Source organism: Lichenostomus cassidix, chromosome 8, assembly GCF_008360975.1.
Source record: "Lichenostomus cassidix isolate B80296 chromosome 8, HeHo_3.0, whole genome shotgun sequence".
In the NCBI taxonomy this organism is placed as follows: domain Eukaryota; kingdom Metazoa; phylum Chordata; class Aves; order Passeriformes; family Meliphagidae; genus Lichenostomus; species Lichenostomus cassidix.
In genome coordinates, this window is record NC_139489.1 from 26,171,022 (window position 1) to 26,185,151 (window position 14,130).

General features: G+C 38.3%; 1 protein-coding gene across 5 annotated transcripts in view; it reads right to left on the reverse strand.

Moving 5' to 3' along the window:
* Nucleotides 1–3,318: 3,318 nt before the first annotated feature.
* The window catches only part of RALGPS2 (Ral GEF with PH domain and SH3 binding motif 2), a 111,589-nt gene continuing 100,777 nt past the window's right edge, over nucleotides 3,319–14,130 (reverse strand). For all 5 annotated transcript variants that reach the window (XM_085068618.1, XM_085068617.1, XM_085068614.1 and 2 more), the window contains 3 exons: nucleotides 12,068–12,173; nucleotides 10,805–10,896; nucleotides 3,319–9,402 (listed from right to left, as the gene is read on the reverse strand). In XM_085068618.1, the coding sequence (XP_084924744.1) occupies nucleotides 9,373–9,402; nucleotides 10,805–10,896; nucleotides 12,068–12,173 (228 nt within the window). In that variant the 3' untranslated portion in view covers nucleotides 3,319–9,372. The remainder of the gene's footprint in view (nucleotides 9,403–10,804; nucleotides 10,897–12,067; nucleotides 12,174–14,130) is intronic.

The following is a 14,130-nucleotide window of genomic DNA, read 5'->3' on the forward strand; positions in this document are numbered from 1 at the left end:
CCCTATGTGTCAAAATTACATGAACTATTTTAACTCCTAAAAGTAATAATATACAGATGTCTCTGACAAGACATGAACCAAGATATAACACAATGTCTGGCACAATGTCTGGGGTACATTTCACATTGGCTCTGTTGGTGTGTTCATAACACATTTGTTCTGCTCTTTATCATCTTACGGCTTCTTTTCAAAGAAACAAAAAGATTAGTAGAATAATTTTCACTATTAAGCCATTATCATATTAAATGAAATTGAAAAAATGAAACTGTAATGCTTTCAACACATAGGAGTCCTTAGGAGTCAGAACTTACCTGGTTAAAAGTTCACTCACCTGCACACTGTAGGTTCACTCTTTCCTCTGAAGCCTCTGATACATGTGTCAGAGACAGGAATTGGAATAAAACTAGCACTGGTGCAACATTATAGAATTTAATACTGATGTGGACCTGATTACTGAGGTGAGAGTGACTCAGGTTTATTAACTCTTATGCCAAAATGGTTGCCAACACCAAATACCCCTAAATCAAGGAATTATAATAGATCACAATTATCCCTTTTGGACTGTCTTGCTTTGATTAAATCTTAGTTACATTAGTTCCCATTAAAGAGAATCCTGCTGTTCCAGGACTGAGAACTCAGGGTTTGCATTTGCTTTTCCCAGCTCTATCATGTAACTTTACTGAGCTACTCCCACTACCATCAATTTGTCTCTAAGCCACTGCTTTGGGACTGCTCTTGTATGAGGGAATGGCTCCCTCTTCTCACAAGCTGTTTCAGTATTCCAGTCACTGTGGAACATTACAGCAAATCTGCAGTCAGGCAGTGAGGAACACAGGCTCCTGTTTACCCTTGGCTGTAATGTGCATCTCCAACAAGCAATGCTTTGGTTAAATGGTTAGCTGTATTGTTGGACCTTAGAACAGTTCAGCTCCTTATCCCTTTTCCACAATGAAAGTGAAACATTTTCCTACCTGAAAAGAAAATGAAAAACAGATTAGCATTTTGCTGCTGGCTGTGTTCTTGTAGGAGGTCTCCTCTTAACTTAAAAAATGGCTTGAACTCACTTTGTGTTTTGTTACACTTACACCCCACTCTTTTTCACCTGAAAAAAATATGCTTTCATTTTCCCCTTTGCAGACCTCCTTTGAGCAGGCCCTTTTCAATGTTTCAGAATTAAAACAATATAATCTTATACACTGGAATTATGCATCAGGTGCCTGACATGCTCTATCACACTATACACATCATAGAAAAAAAATTATTTTACAGAGCAAGATAAAGACATTCAGTAAAATCAAGTTTTGCACAGCAGCAATTAACAGCCTCTTGTACCAGCTCAGGGAGACGAGCAGAAGGCTTTATTTCGGATCTGCACTTTGTTCTTAAGTACCAAATTGAACTAAAAATAGGGAACTGAATGAGGCAAAGATAAGTATCACCCATGTAAGGATGTATGTTTTAGTAAAAATGCTCAATTAAAGCAAAAAAACTAATAAAACTAATAAAAATATTACTCACAAGTTAGAAGCATGGATCCAATCTTCTGTATTCAATTTATTTGTTTTTACAAAAACCATAACCCTGCTCTGTTCTGTCAAAGCATGTAGGTTATGCCAAAATAATATCATCTGTTTACATCTGGCTGTCATCTGCTCACATTTTTGTTACCTAACATTCTCACTTACAAAAACTAATCTTAATATAAAAAAAGGGAAAAAGATAATCTCCTTTCAGCTCAGTTATTTCATACATCTGTGGTCTGGTTTCTCCGTTTTTTCCCACAGATGTGAATCCCTCCCCCTGCACTGTGGTTTCTTCCCATGCAAAAGAGTAAACTAAAGATGAAGTTACAAAACCAAGGCAATTCCAGTTCTTTCAAATCTTACAATTTCAAAAGGAACACTCAGTTCATGGACTCATACACCTGGGGAAAGATAGCAGGAAGTATATCCCAAATGAAGACCATTCCAGTTGGGAAGCAAGGAAGGGATCAGGTGCCTTTTCCTGGCTCTCTTCTCACTGTGTGGATTTGGAGACAATCTCCTGTAAACAGCAGCCAGAGAGACAAGAACAAAAGGAAAGGGGCAAAAGGAGTCCTTGACATGTTCCTCCACTTGGAAAAAGATAAAATTAAAAAATATGCCAAAGGACTCTCACTCTGGCCACTTCTCTCAGGCCCTGCAGAGATGCTACAGCCTTTCAGTATTTAAAGGCAAGAAAGAGCCTGACTGACAAAATCAAAGACAAATGATGGAGCTAACAGAGCCAGACTGGAATCTTTGTTGTGGACAGAGATGCAGTTCAAACAGGGGAGAGAAAGTCTTCTCCAAGAAGGATCCGAACCAAGAACCTCTTTGCTCCATCTGTGCGTCCCACCTTGCAGAGCCTGGAGTCAGCTTTCCAGTTAATAAAGCAACTTAAGGAAAATGTTTGTCACAAAAAGCTTTCAAAGAAAAAAAACAAACCAAAAAAACCCCAAACCAACCCAACCAACCGAAGAAAAAAACCAAAACCCCAACAACCCATCAACAAAAACCCCCACCAGCTCATTAATTCTGCGTCTTTTCACACTATTGAGCGCAAAGCATTTCTCAAACTCAGTAATAAAGCGTTTCTCAAACTCAGTAATCTGGAAATAAGAAAAAGGAGGGGGTTACAAAAATCTACTTTATTCCTTCTCTCTTTGTAAATACATTTGAAATGAATGGTTCCATTAAGGAGAAAAGGCAAAGGAGCCCAAGGCTCACACTCTGACAAGCATTTCACCACCTGACCCCACAGCATTCCCTCCAGGCTGTATGATCAGTAAGGCTTCACAGCATTACAAAGGCACAGAGAGTAGGGAAGCAACACCAAACAAAGAGCTAAGGAAATACAAGGCATTGCATGCTATTCATTTGTTCTTCATTTTCAGTTTATCTTGCATGTAGTTGCTCCTTAAGAGCCGATCTGTCTGCTTTCAGTGAGTTTAAATTTACCACAGCTTTAAGTATAGAGACAACAGAAAAAAAAAAATCTGATAAACTACCAAGGAGGGAAAAACCACATCATTTAACAGAAAGATGGCTGAGACAAGACAGAAATCTCTTCAATGAACTGTACTTCCCTGCTAGTTTTTGGATTTCTTTTGCACCACCAGACAACAGCATTTTTACATGCTTCATTTGAAAAAAGCCACGAAAATTCACTGAAAAAACCCACTAAAATTCCAGCTGACCTCAGCACCATTGCAAAAGACAGTCAAATTCCATGTTGCAAAACCTAGCTGGAGTTTCAATGCAGTTTTTTAAAGGAGAAATTAAAACTTCAGACACAGGCCATCTTTTAAATCATTTATTTCAGTATGAAAGATTTTTGAAACCTGTTCTTAAATTCATTGAAACTAGCTTATGCAAACACACAATTTTCACACGCACACACAGAATAAAGTATTAAAAAAGGTGAAGAGGCTTGAGGACAGCCAAACTGCACATCACTCAGCGAGATCATAGTGCAATCCCTCCAAGTCTGGAATGCCTCACGCCAGCAGGGAACATTAAAAATGGCTTGTGTTTACTGCATGACACCTTGATCCCCCTTCCAGTGATGGCTGGTCCTTACAGGATTATTATAAAACACATCCATGTTTCCTGGTGCTTTTCCCCCTTGAGTACAGTAGTGTTTGAATGGATACACTCCTGCACACAAGGAGCCAGAAGTGCCAGTAAACCAGGCACCCCAGAACCCTTTATTTCAACATTTAATCGATTTATACTGCTTGTCTGCTTTGCAGTTTCAGCTGTGAACAGCTTTGGAATGGTAAGAAATTCCTTCAGAAAACACACATGAAGGCCAGAACCCACCCAACTAAAGAGAAATAATAGTAATAATAATAATCAAACACACAAAGGAAGCGGAGTATTTATGGTGTTTTTAGTCACTCAAGAGCCAGACCAGGCTCCCAGCCAGAATCATGCCATGATCTGCAGGAACTTGCATTTCATTACATTTCATACACCTTCTTTTCCTTAGCAATGTGACTTTGAGAAAACTTGGCAGCTCGGTTTTGCAACAGCCAGAGCTACACCAAGGAATTTGTATTTTCTCCTTTGACCATTCTGCTGTCTTTGAATATTCTTAGAAAGCATAAGATTAATTTTCAAATTATCCATCCAACATCTAAATTTATAAAAAGACTACAGTAAAACTGCTGTGTTTTTATAAGGATGTATTCCAGGAAAACAAATATTTAATTGCTCAAGAACAACACATTCTTTCTTTCATTTCCCCTTCCAAAGCTTCTGAAGCCTTTGCTGCTAAAACAGTCTCTAGCAGTTGTTTCAGTGAAGGACAGTGCTCCCTACACAGTGTTGGCACTAGAAATACAATATACAAAACTGAGCTTTGGGGATATTAAGACTAAGATTTATCCAAGCCTCCTCTTTCCCCAAACAGTTTTTTCCTGTGGTATTTATTTCACATTAACAAAAAGCTTGCGAAGAATAAATCTTCTCCTAAGAATGCTCCTCTGTGTTTACATCAAAGTGGGACAGACAAAAGCAAGCTCCTTTCTAATAATGTGAGCTCTTGAGCTCATGTGGTCTAGACCATGACTTGGACTACTCTCTTCATTCCCCCCCCCCCACCCCCTGACTAAATCTACTCAGAGACATACTAAAATAAAAATAAATTAATTTTTAAGAGGTCTGAGCTACTTCTGATAAAAGCTGAACAAGCCCAAGCTACCGAGTACCTCTGCATTTTTCCTAAAAAGAGGCTATTCAAACACAGGAAAAAGCCCCAATACTAAAGCAACTCAAGCCACAGCTATTTTACATTGACCAAAACAACTGACTGCTGCAGAAATGCAATGGCTGTCAGGAATGTCACCCCTTGGTATATTGAGGACACAGCCTGCAAGTCTGCCACAGTAGGACTCAGCACTGAAATAAAGGAATTGGTCTTCAAGTAAATAATAAGGCACTGACAAAAGTCCTCCTTAAATCCAAGCACTCACCCTCTTCATGCACTACAAATTAGAATGGTAGTTTTTAAAAGAAGGGATAACCCCTGGGAACAAATTCATTGTCCACTCATACACATCCTTTTAATGACAACTTTCCCAAGCCAAACCACTTCATGCACAAGCTGCTTTTAGAGAAAAATTAAAGAAAAATATTAAAGAATAATAACAAAACTTTCACAACTGTCTCCTTGTAGGGAAAACAGCTAATTCACTGATGTGGTTTAGTACCAGTCCTGGGGTACTAAATGCAACAGGCAGCACAAAGAGCTGGCCATGAGTAAGACTGGAACTACTAGTGCTGGTGACTTAGAATACCAAAAAATTAAAAAGGACAAGTAATGAAGAAAAAGGCCACTGACAGAGCCAGCAAAAAAAGCATCCCATGTTTTATCTTGATTTGGACAAGATTTGCTACATTTATCAAAACCGTAAAGATCAACTTGCCTTTTGTCAAAAGGGACCTCGACTTCTCGTGGGCCTCAGCAGCACAAAAACCTGCAACTGCTTCTGCTGGGAAGGAGAGGATTTGCTGTTACCATGTGTTATGTCTGATAGCAAAAGAGGAGGACTAGTGTTGAAAATATAGAAATGCAAGTACAGGAGGCTGATGCTGCAAGAAACATTAAATTAGATTACTTTACTTCTAGTGAGGAGTAGATAACTAATAAAACCCTGCTGTGTTTTTTTATGCTTCCTTTTGCTCCAAATACGTTTTCCAATGTGCACACTTCTCTAAACACAATTTTAAAGCCAGGTACTAAAGCTCATTCATTAAGTATTTACGTGACTTCATTTAGTATTTGTATTTTTAATGCCTATAACTTGTACCTAAATACTTAATGAATCATAATAGCTTGGGTAATACTCCTCTGGCATGAAATGTCTGCAAAATGAAAAGGTGTCTGGGATATGTTTATTCAAACTACCAGAATTTTTTAAAAAGAAAAGTTATAAATATTATTTGCTTTCTAAGGACACTGGATAGAAGTCAGGTTTGAAAATCCTAGCCAAAAGTAGCACAGATTAAATTGGATAAAAGTTAGCAGTAAGCAGTGCAATGTTATATAGTTTTAATGCAATGAAGCAGTTTCATAAACCAGTCCCTGTTGTTTAATCTTCCCCAAAACTTTTAGTTTAGCTAAAAAGATGGTTATCAGTCAACAGATAATATTTATATTTGAAGTCTTGCTAGAAGAGCTACTCTAAATAATTTTTGCTCAAATGCAGCCAAAACAAGGAATTGCAAGGGGCACCTTTAGTTTCAAAATCAAAACAGTAAGGGATAAAGTGACAAATATTAGCTGAAGTGTTTCAGCAGTTATTCAACAAGATAAAGAATTAGAGCAACACATTAAAAATTAAAATCAAGGAGGAACTGCCAACTGTCTGAAGCAGTCTGGATGACAGTCTTACCTGAATACCATGAGCTCGCTACTCCTTGTTTTCTTGGCACTACTTTCAGTTATTTTTTAACTCCTTTTTTTTAAAAGGAGCTTTAGTACATTCTTTGCAGTGTATTTGACTTTTCTGAGTCTTTCCAAGGCTTAGGTCAGGCAGCTTTCCCTGAGGGAACAAACCCACCACCTCTTTCTGAGCACCATTTATCTCAAGCTATATAAATGTCAGTGTTTGTGTGTTACCCTGTAGGACTATGTGGCTGAAGAGGCCATAAACAACGAGAAAGTACTGAACTACTCACTGTAACAAGTGCCAAAAATACTTTCTGTGTTGTCATTACTCACTCCAGTTATTCTGGCTACACATTTTAAGAAGCTCCTCCCACAGTATTCAATCTCTCCTACAAAAACCCAGCAAGTCTGAGGGTAGAAAGCAAGGAAGAGTAGGAGGCCTAAGGATAATTAAAGCTGGTAACAGCAACAATTCATTAAAGGATGATTTGCGAATTGTTTTCCCCACCATCCTCCTACCATAAAAAACTAACTCAAAACAGCTGGAAAATGCAAAAATCCAGTAATAAATGACATGTCCTGACCTGGCTCTGTCCTTAGCAAAGCTGTGGGCTGTCAGGCTGTGGCTCCCAGTTGCATGTTTCCTTTCACTAACAAAAGAACAGATAGTTATGCTGCAATGAACCCAGAATAGCTTATTTAAAAATTCAAAATCCACAGGCTATTATCCACAATGCTTACAAAAAAAAGACACACATTGTTAAAAAACCCAAACAAACACTTAGTCATTGAGAAGAAACACACATTATTAAGTTTTAAAACGGAAAAAAACCAAACTTAAGTTGTGCAAAGTCTACTAAGTAACACTGCTGGCTGTGAGGATGTTGTCTTTACTATACACCCAACGTGGGTAAACTTGGGAGATGAGTGAATTGCAGAGAGATTCAGCACAAGCAACCCCTTCCCAAAATTCATGACTTTAGAACAGACTATTAATTCCTCATATAAAAAAAAGCAACAAAAGAATTGCAAGGGGAGCCAAATTCTCATAGTCCTTTGTGGTGTAATTCCAACAGAAGCATCCTTCTACTGTTTTCTTTCTACCAAGAGCCAATTCAGAACAATTTCTGGAAACATAAACCAGCCTATTACCCTTTACATCACCAAGTGGTTGGGGCTATTGTGTTTTGTTTTTTTCACTGTGAGACTGGATTATCCTTTTTTCTTTTTGCTCACCAGAAATCAGAAATTAATAATTTCCATTATGTGATTAATTTGACTCCAAAAAAACCAAACCAACTCAAAAGTGAATTTACAGGCTTCTACTCAGATGCAATAAACAAACTATACATTTTCAAAATAACAACTACTAGTAGAAACCTTTATTAGATAGTCAGAGAACTCTGAAACAGACTGGTAGGTAGCTTGTTTCTGTTTAAAAAGGAGAATTCATGGTGGAATCTGCAAGCGTATTTACGGCCACTAAACCACAATGTCAACGGAACAGTTACTTTTTCACAGACTTTAAAGTTCCAGTATCAGAGTCATATTTTGGACAATGTTTCCTTGCTTTACAAAGACCATATTTTTGAGGATTAAAGAAAGACTAATCATCCAGGAAACTAGGTGACGTCAAGGAAACCCCAATAAAGCAAGAATCAAAGTCTTAAGCATCAAACACACACATAAAGCACAGCTCCCTTTTTACAACCATTATGTTTTTCTCCGTGAGTAATTTCAGTGACCAAGAATGATTCCTGTCGAGGATGGAATTTTGATGGCCCCACACCTTTTCTCTCCTTAGGTTATCCTACCTTCTAATAAATTAGTTAATTGCCTGAAGATCAAAAGAGCTTCTGTATGTAAGGTCTGCTTTAGGCCATGTTATCAACACCACACATCAACTACTTTGACCAAGACAGATACTAAAATCAATTATTGCCAAATGAGAACATGAAAGCTTGAAATTGTGCCTCTATCTTTTTAAAATGTCCATCTGAAGTGATATTATGAAACACCACACACTAACAGTGGTCCCTAACTGATAATTAGCAGATACCCAAAGTCAGACATCTCAGTGAGCTGTACCCAGGTATTGGTACAGCTTTTCTGTGGAGGTGTAGAAACAAATGGGATGAAAACACTCAGTCCTGACCCAACAGTGCTTTCAGTTCTGTCTCTTACACACACACACACCCAAACACCCCCTGACTGCCCAAAACACATGCTTCTAACCTGGAATTAGGTAAAAACGTACCAAACTGATTCTTGGCTCAGCCTCTGCACCACTGTCGGAGTCTGGCTCCCCTAAAGGACCAAGGTTTGCAAGCTCAGTGCTGCTCTAAACTTGCAGCAGTCGTGTTACATTTCTTACACTTGTAGGTCGGAGAGAAGTAACACTGCTCCAGGCTAAGTGTGCCTGGGACAAGCTCCCCTCCAGGACTCCTGGTATAGTCTAAACAACATCTCCAGAACATGTAGTACCGTTTACCCAGTTCATACACAGCTTTTGATACAACTCTTAAATACCGGTTTACCTGTTTTCGTAAGAATGCCTAAAAAGGTGAGTTATTTTCAAAATTAGTATAAAGTTAAAAGAAACTCAAAACTAGCTACAATCTATTTAACTCAAGCACAGCACCGCCAGAAGTTTTCACACACACTATTTGGTGTTTCATGTTGTTTTTCCTTTCACTCTTTAAGGCAGTGGTTTCCACAGGTCAGTTCTGAGAACATAACGAAGCATGGTCCATGGCAATTCATGTTGCGACTCCATTTTTAATTTAGGGGACTCCACTCCCCAACCATTAGTGGTTTTGTTCAGGGCTCCAGAGTTCAGAGATCGAGTTGACAGGTTCTGTTCTGGCACAGAATACAGCTGGCACGTTTTCCATCAGGACCTCGTTCTCAATTATGAGATGGTTCAAACTGTCTTTTTTTTTATTTTGCATTTGCCTGTTATTCAAAGGTCATCAAGTTGGCAGGAACCTGAAAACAAAAATATACATGATGGAAGAATTTACTTCAGGTAGTAGCTACATGCATTCAACTATTTCACAGACTAGACATCTGTTGAAATGCATATCATTCTGTCTTCAAAAAGGGGGAGAAGGAATGCAACTATCATCTGCAGTAAAAACATACTTGGAGTTGTAGAAAACCCAGGTATAATCAAAATATTAAACTGCTCTGAGGTTTATAATTTTGTTATATGCGTGTAGAACTTCCTAATTTGATGACATTTAAGTTGTCAGCAAAACAACTTTAACATGATAAATGCTCAACTGGGCTAAAGTTGCACCATTAGAATCAAAAGTAGTATCTATTAAAATAGATCTTAGCATTATTCAGCTGACTAGGTGTTTATATTCTATTGAAAACACATTCAAACATCCAAGTTTTCCAAGGCAGTTACACTGTTAACAGTATTAAATAGTATTGTTAAACCTTACTGAACCAAAGCTGTCTTCAGAGAACAGTTTTCAGGCTTGCCTGAAGTCACCGCTTGCTCGCAAACTCTTTGCCACTATTTGCTACTATCTCCACTTTCTCCAGCCAGGAACACAATCTCTCCCCTTTGCACTGTCTGAAATACCTTCACAGGAGCTTCTGCAACCCTTACTTCTTAAGATCTCTCTCAGAGGCAGAATTGAACAAGAAAGCAGAGAAGGATCTGGAAAAGCCTTTTTGTTTCCCTTTGGAATTCAGTAGGATTTCTGCTCTGGGAACTCCATAAATAAACGTGCAAAGGAAAAGGAAGAGTTCAGGGAGACAAAGTAAATTAAAGAAAGGATTTTGCTGATGAAAAAGGTCGGTAAGAATTTATATGAGAGCAGCACTTAATAGGGGTTGGAGCAGTCTTATCTTCCTTTTTGATTCATGGAAAATGCTACTTTTGATTTCAAAGACTGGAAAATATACCAAGGGCTAAACTACTTGGTATACATTTTAGGAGTACAAAATACATAACAAGCAGCAGAAAATATGCATGTCCATGGCCTGAAAAAAGGCACTTCAGGAGAGTCATCTGGAATTTATATTGAAAGCTGCAACTTACAGCTTTTTATATAACTGTAAAATAGTATTTTGCAAATGGCCAGTACAAAAATACTGCCACTCGGACAGGTATTTTAGAGCATTCCTTCCATTTCCCCAATTGCTTAAATTAGCCTCAGGGTAGCCCCAAATCTTCATTACTGCATAAGCTCTGAGGGTTTGTTAGCAAAGGGACAAACAGAAAAGCCAAAGGCAAATCCATCAGCAATGGGTGAAGTGGGTGTAGAGGCTGCTCAGGGAACATAAAGAGCCCTCAGTGACAGCTTGGTCAGCTCGAAGATCCATCAGGTCTGAGTTCTTAAAAGCTCATCCCTTTTCACTGCCTTGCTCTCACCTGTTGTCTGTTGCTTTGGCAGGCAGCACTCAGGTGTTTAAACCAGAGCATTGCGTTCATTCTGTTTCCAGCTTGAAATTTATATGAATTTCCTAAGTGAGAAAGAGAAAAAAAGAGATGAACATAGCCAATGCTATACTCCTAAATCCTACCCACATTCAAATACCTCTAAATTTAAACATTATGAAAAGATTTACTAATAGAAAGTTCATAAAGCTTTATACTTTGTCTGGAATAGGTGCAGCAATTGTTTGACCTATTGAAGAGAAGTTTCAGCTCACCTGTTTTCCTTTCCAATATTCTAGATTTCAACAAATGCCTGCATCAACTAGGAAAGAACAAATATCCCTCAAAACAAAAATGCCATTACTGCAATTTGTATATAATATAGTAATTTTTTTATGAAGTGCAAGATACCACTGAAATACCCTGGAAAGCTACATTTGAAAATATCTGAAAATCACTCCTAAGTGTACTGATACATTTCAGACCAGTATTTTCAGTGGCTGGAATTACACAGTGCTTGTTTGGGTTCAGAAAGGTCAAGTGTTACAAAAACATTTCAGATTGCTGTGGCAGAGCTTAAGCTGACAAGCACTCACAATTTATACCTCATACCAGTGGTGCTAGAAGAGATGTTTGGAAATAAAATGTACTAAGACTTGAAGCAGACAAATCAATAAATAATTTTAAACTCCTTTATCAGAACTTCTAATAATGTTCTTTCAGCACAATTTGAAGTGCTATGGAAAAGTAACATTTTCTTCAGAGTTTTAGCTGAAAGCAGGCTCTGTGTTGGAGTAATGGAAATCCACAGGCTTCTCCACATAACAGTCAAAATCTCTGAGGAGTTTTGCCTGCTAACAGCCCAACATTTGAACAGATGGTTTGGGTTTTCGTTTTCATTTGGAGAGAAGGGACTGCTCAAGCACCTAGTATTAGCTGAATGTTTTTTTTTATTGTTACTTACATTTTCACACATGTGAAAATGCCTCGAAGTGTTCTAAATATAGTTAAAAGAATGCAGATGAATACTTCCAATTAAAATCACAACTGGAGTTAAGAGTTTGGAAAGTTTTTAGAACTCAGTAAAGACTAAGGATTCTCCATGGGTTATTATTCCCATAGCATTTTAGAGGCAAAGATGGCATATTGGAGAGCAGCAGAAACTGCAAGGATGTCACCTTTTAGTTGCTCCTTTATCTGCTGACAAATAACCTCAGCAAAGCAAATGCTTATTCTGGGAATCAGTGCACTACTTACCTTTCTCAGAATCAGTCAGTAAGAAGAGATCTGGATGCTCAGGGTCATCTGCCATCATCACCATCCAGCCCACCACTGAGACACTCTTACTGGGTGTGGATTTGAACTGGAAATACAGAGATGCAAAAGGAATTAAAACAAAAGGCCAGATCTCCACAGAACAAGTCCTCAACAGGGCAGTTCCTCTCAGTGACACTGTTAAAGACTGGGTAACTTGAAATGAAGCAGAGCACTTCACAAGATTAAGAAAATTAACAAAATTTGTATCAAATTAGTGAAAACAGAACTTAACACAATGAATGACATTCAAAACAAATTAAAAGGAATATCATGAACTGCAAAAGCTTGTTAAGACATCTAAACTGCCCTGCATGATTACAACAGCATTCCTCACCACATTAGTGCACATTTGAACGTACAGTATAGTTCAAAAGTATATTAATAAATGCAAAACTATTCCCTCTGCTGTTCAAAACAGAAGAACTGAACTTGCCTGTGCTATAACTATTCACAGTTAGCATGCACTAATTATTATAATAGTCTGTAATTACACATCACATAAGTCCTGGGGACAAGATAACACAAGTGTGTAATTAAATATTACGACCTGATGAAATAAATGGATCAAATGAGGATGTAAATCAATAAACAAGTGCCCAGAAATGGGCAGTAGTCATGCTCATTTATTGACAAGATGTTCAAAATGATGGTGTTTTGCTGTTCCAGGTGTTATTCACATGTTGACAGGTAACTTAGGCCTTAGCACAATACCTGTCTCTGCTAGTCCCTCTCCTGACAGCTCCTTGATCCCACTGTTTCTAATTCACCTGCGCACAGTACTGGTCACCTACTTCTCATGGTTCTCCTCTCAGTTCCATGTTCTACTCACCCATTAAAGCCAACTTATTTCCAAACCACAAGCTTCCTTCTCCCTACTCTCCTTGTTTAACTATCAGTAGACCCTTCCAACTCACTTCTCTTACTTGCTCAGGCAGTGCCATCCATGCCCCAACCCCTAATTCATCCAGTTTCTCTCATGTCTTCAGCTTCCAGGTCTCCTCTTCCCATGTCCATGGGTCCAACAGAGACTTTTCTATCAGTCCCTGCACTCTCATCCCCTGCACTGCTTTACCTCACTTCTCTTCCCAGAAGATCCAATTCTGGCATATGCTCATCCTCACCAGATGCATCTTCCTTCTGGCTGATGAATTCCCAATCCAACCTCTTTATTAGCACAGTAATTTTGATCTCTCTTTAGTCACATTATTAGAAACAATAAAACATACTTAAGATTGTTTAGCTTTAAGTAATTAAAATGAATCTAAATTTCTAAAATACTTTTATTCATTATGCTAATGCCACATGCATAATGCCATTAGCATCAAGTTACTTTTGTTTCATTTTAGAAATTGCGTTAGTATTACAACCTGGAACTCTGGTTCAACTAAAGAAAGAGTTACAGGTAATGAGTTTGAGGGTATCATGAGCAAAGTAAGAATTTATAAGAATGGTCTCTGCATGGGAATACAGTTACTTTATAAATAAAATTACATTGCAAGTCTGATGCCAGTTATTCTAATCTATGCCATATATTAACTGAAGACCTGGAATGTCATAAAATCATCACAGAATCACAGAATGATTTGGGTTGGAAGGGACCTTATAGGTCATCTCATTCAATCCCTCTGCCACAGGCAGGGACATCTTCCACTATCCCAGGTTGCTCCAAGCCCCATCCAACATGGCCATGGACACTTCCAGGGATGGCACAGCTCCTCTGATCAACCTGTGCCAGGGCCTCACTACCCTCCCAGGGAGGAATTTCTCCTTAATATCCAACCTAACCCTGCCTTTTGTCAGTTTGAAGCTACTGTCCAGGTAAATTTATCTGTCTGGGACTTGCATAACAGGCTACATTTTAAACCCCAGTTTAAAATCTATTAAAACTTGGAATGAACAAATATTAGACAAGTAACTGAAAAAAAAAGAATTTTAACTAAGTTCAAAATAATTTAAGAGTCCAGGCTCTTTACAGACACACACACTAAAGTTAAGTAACTCAC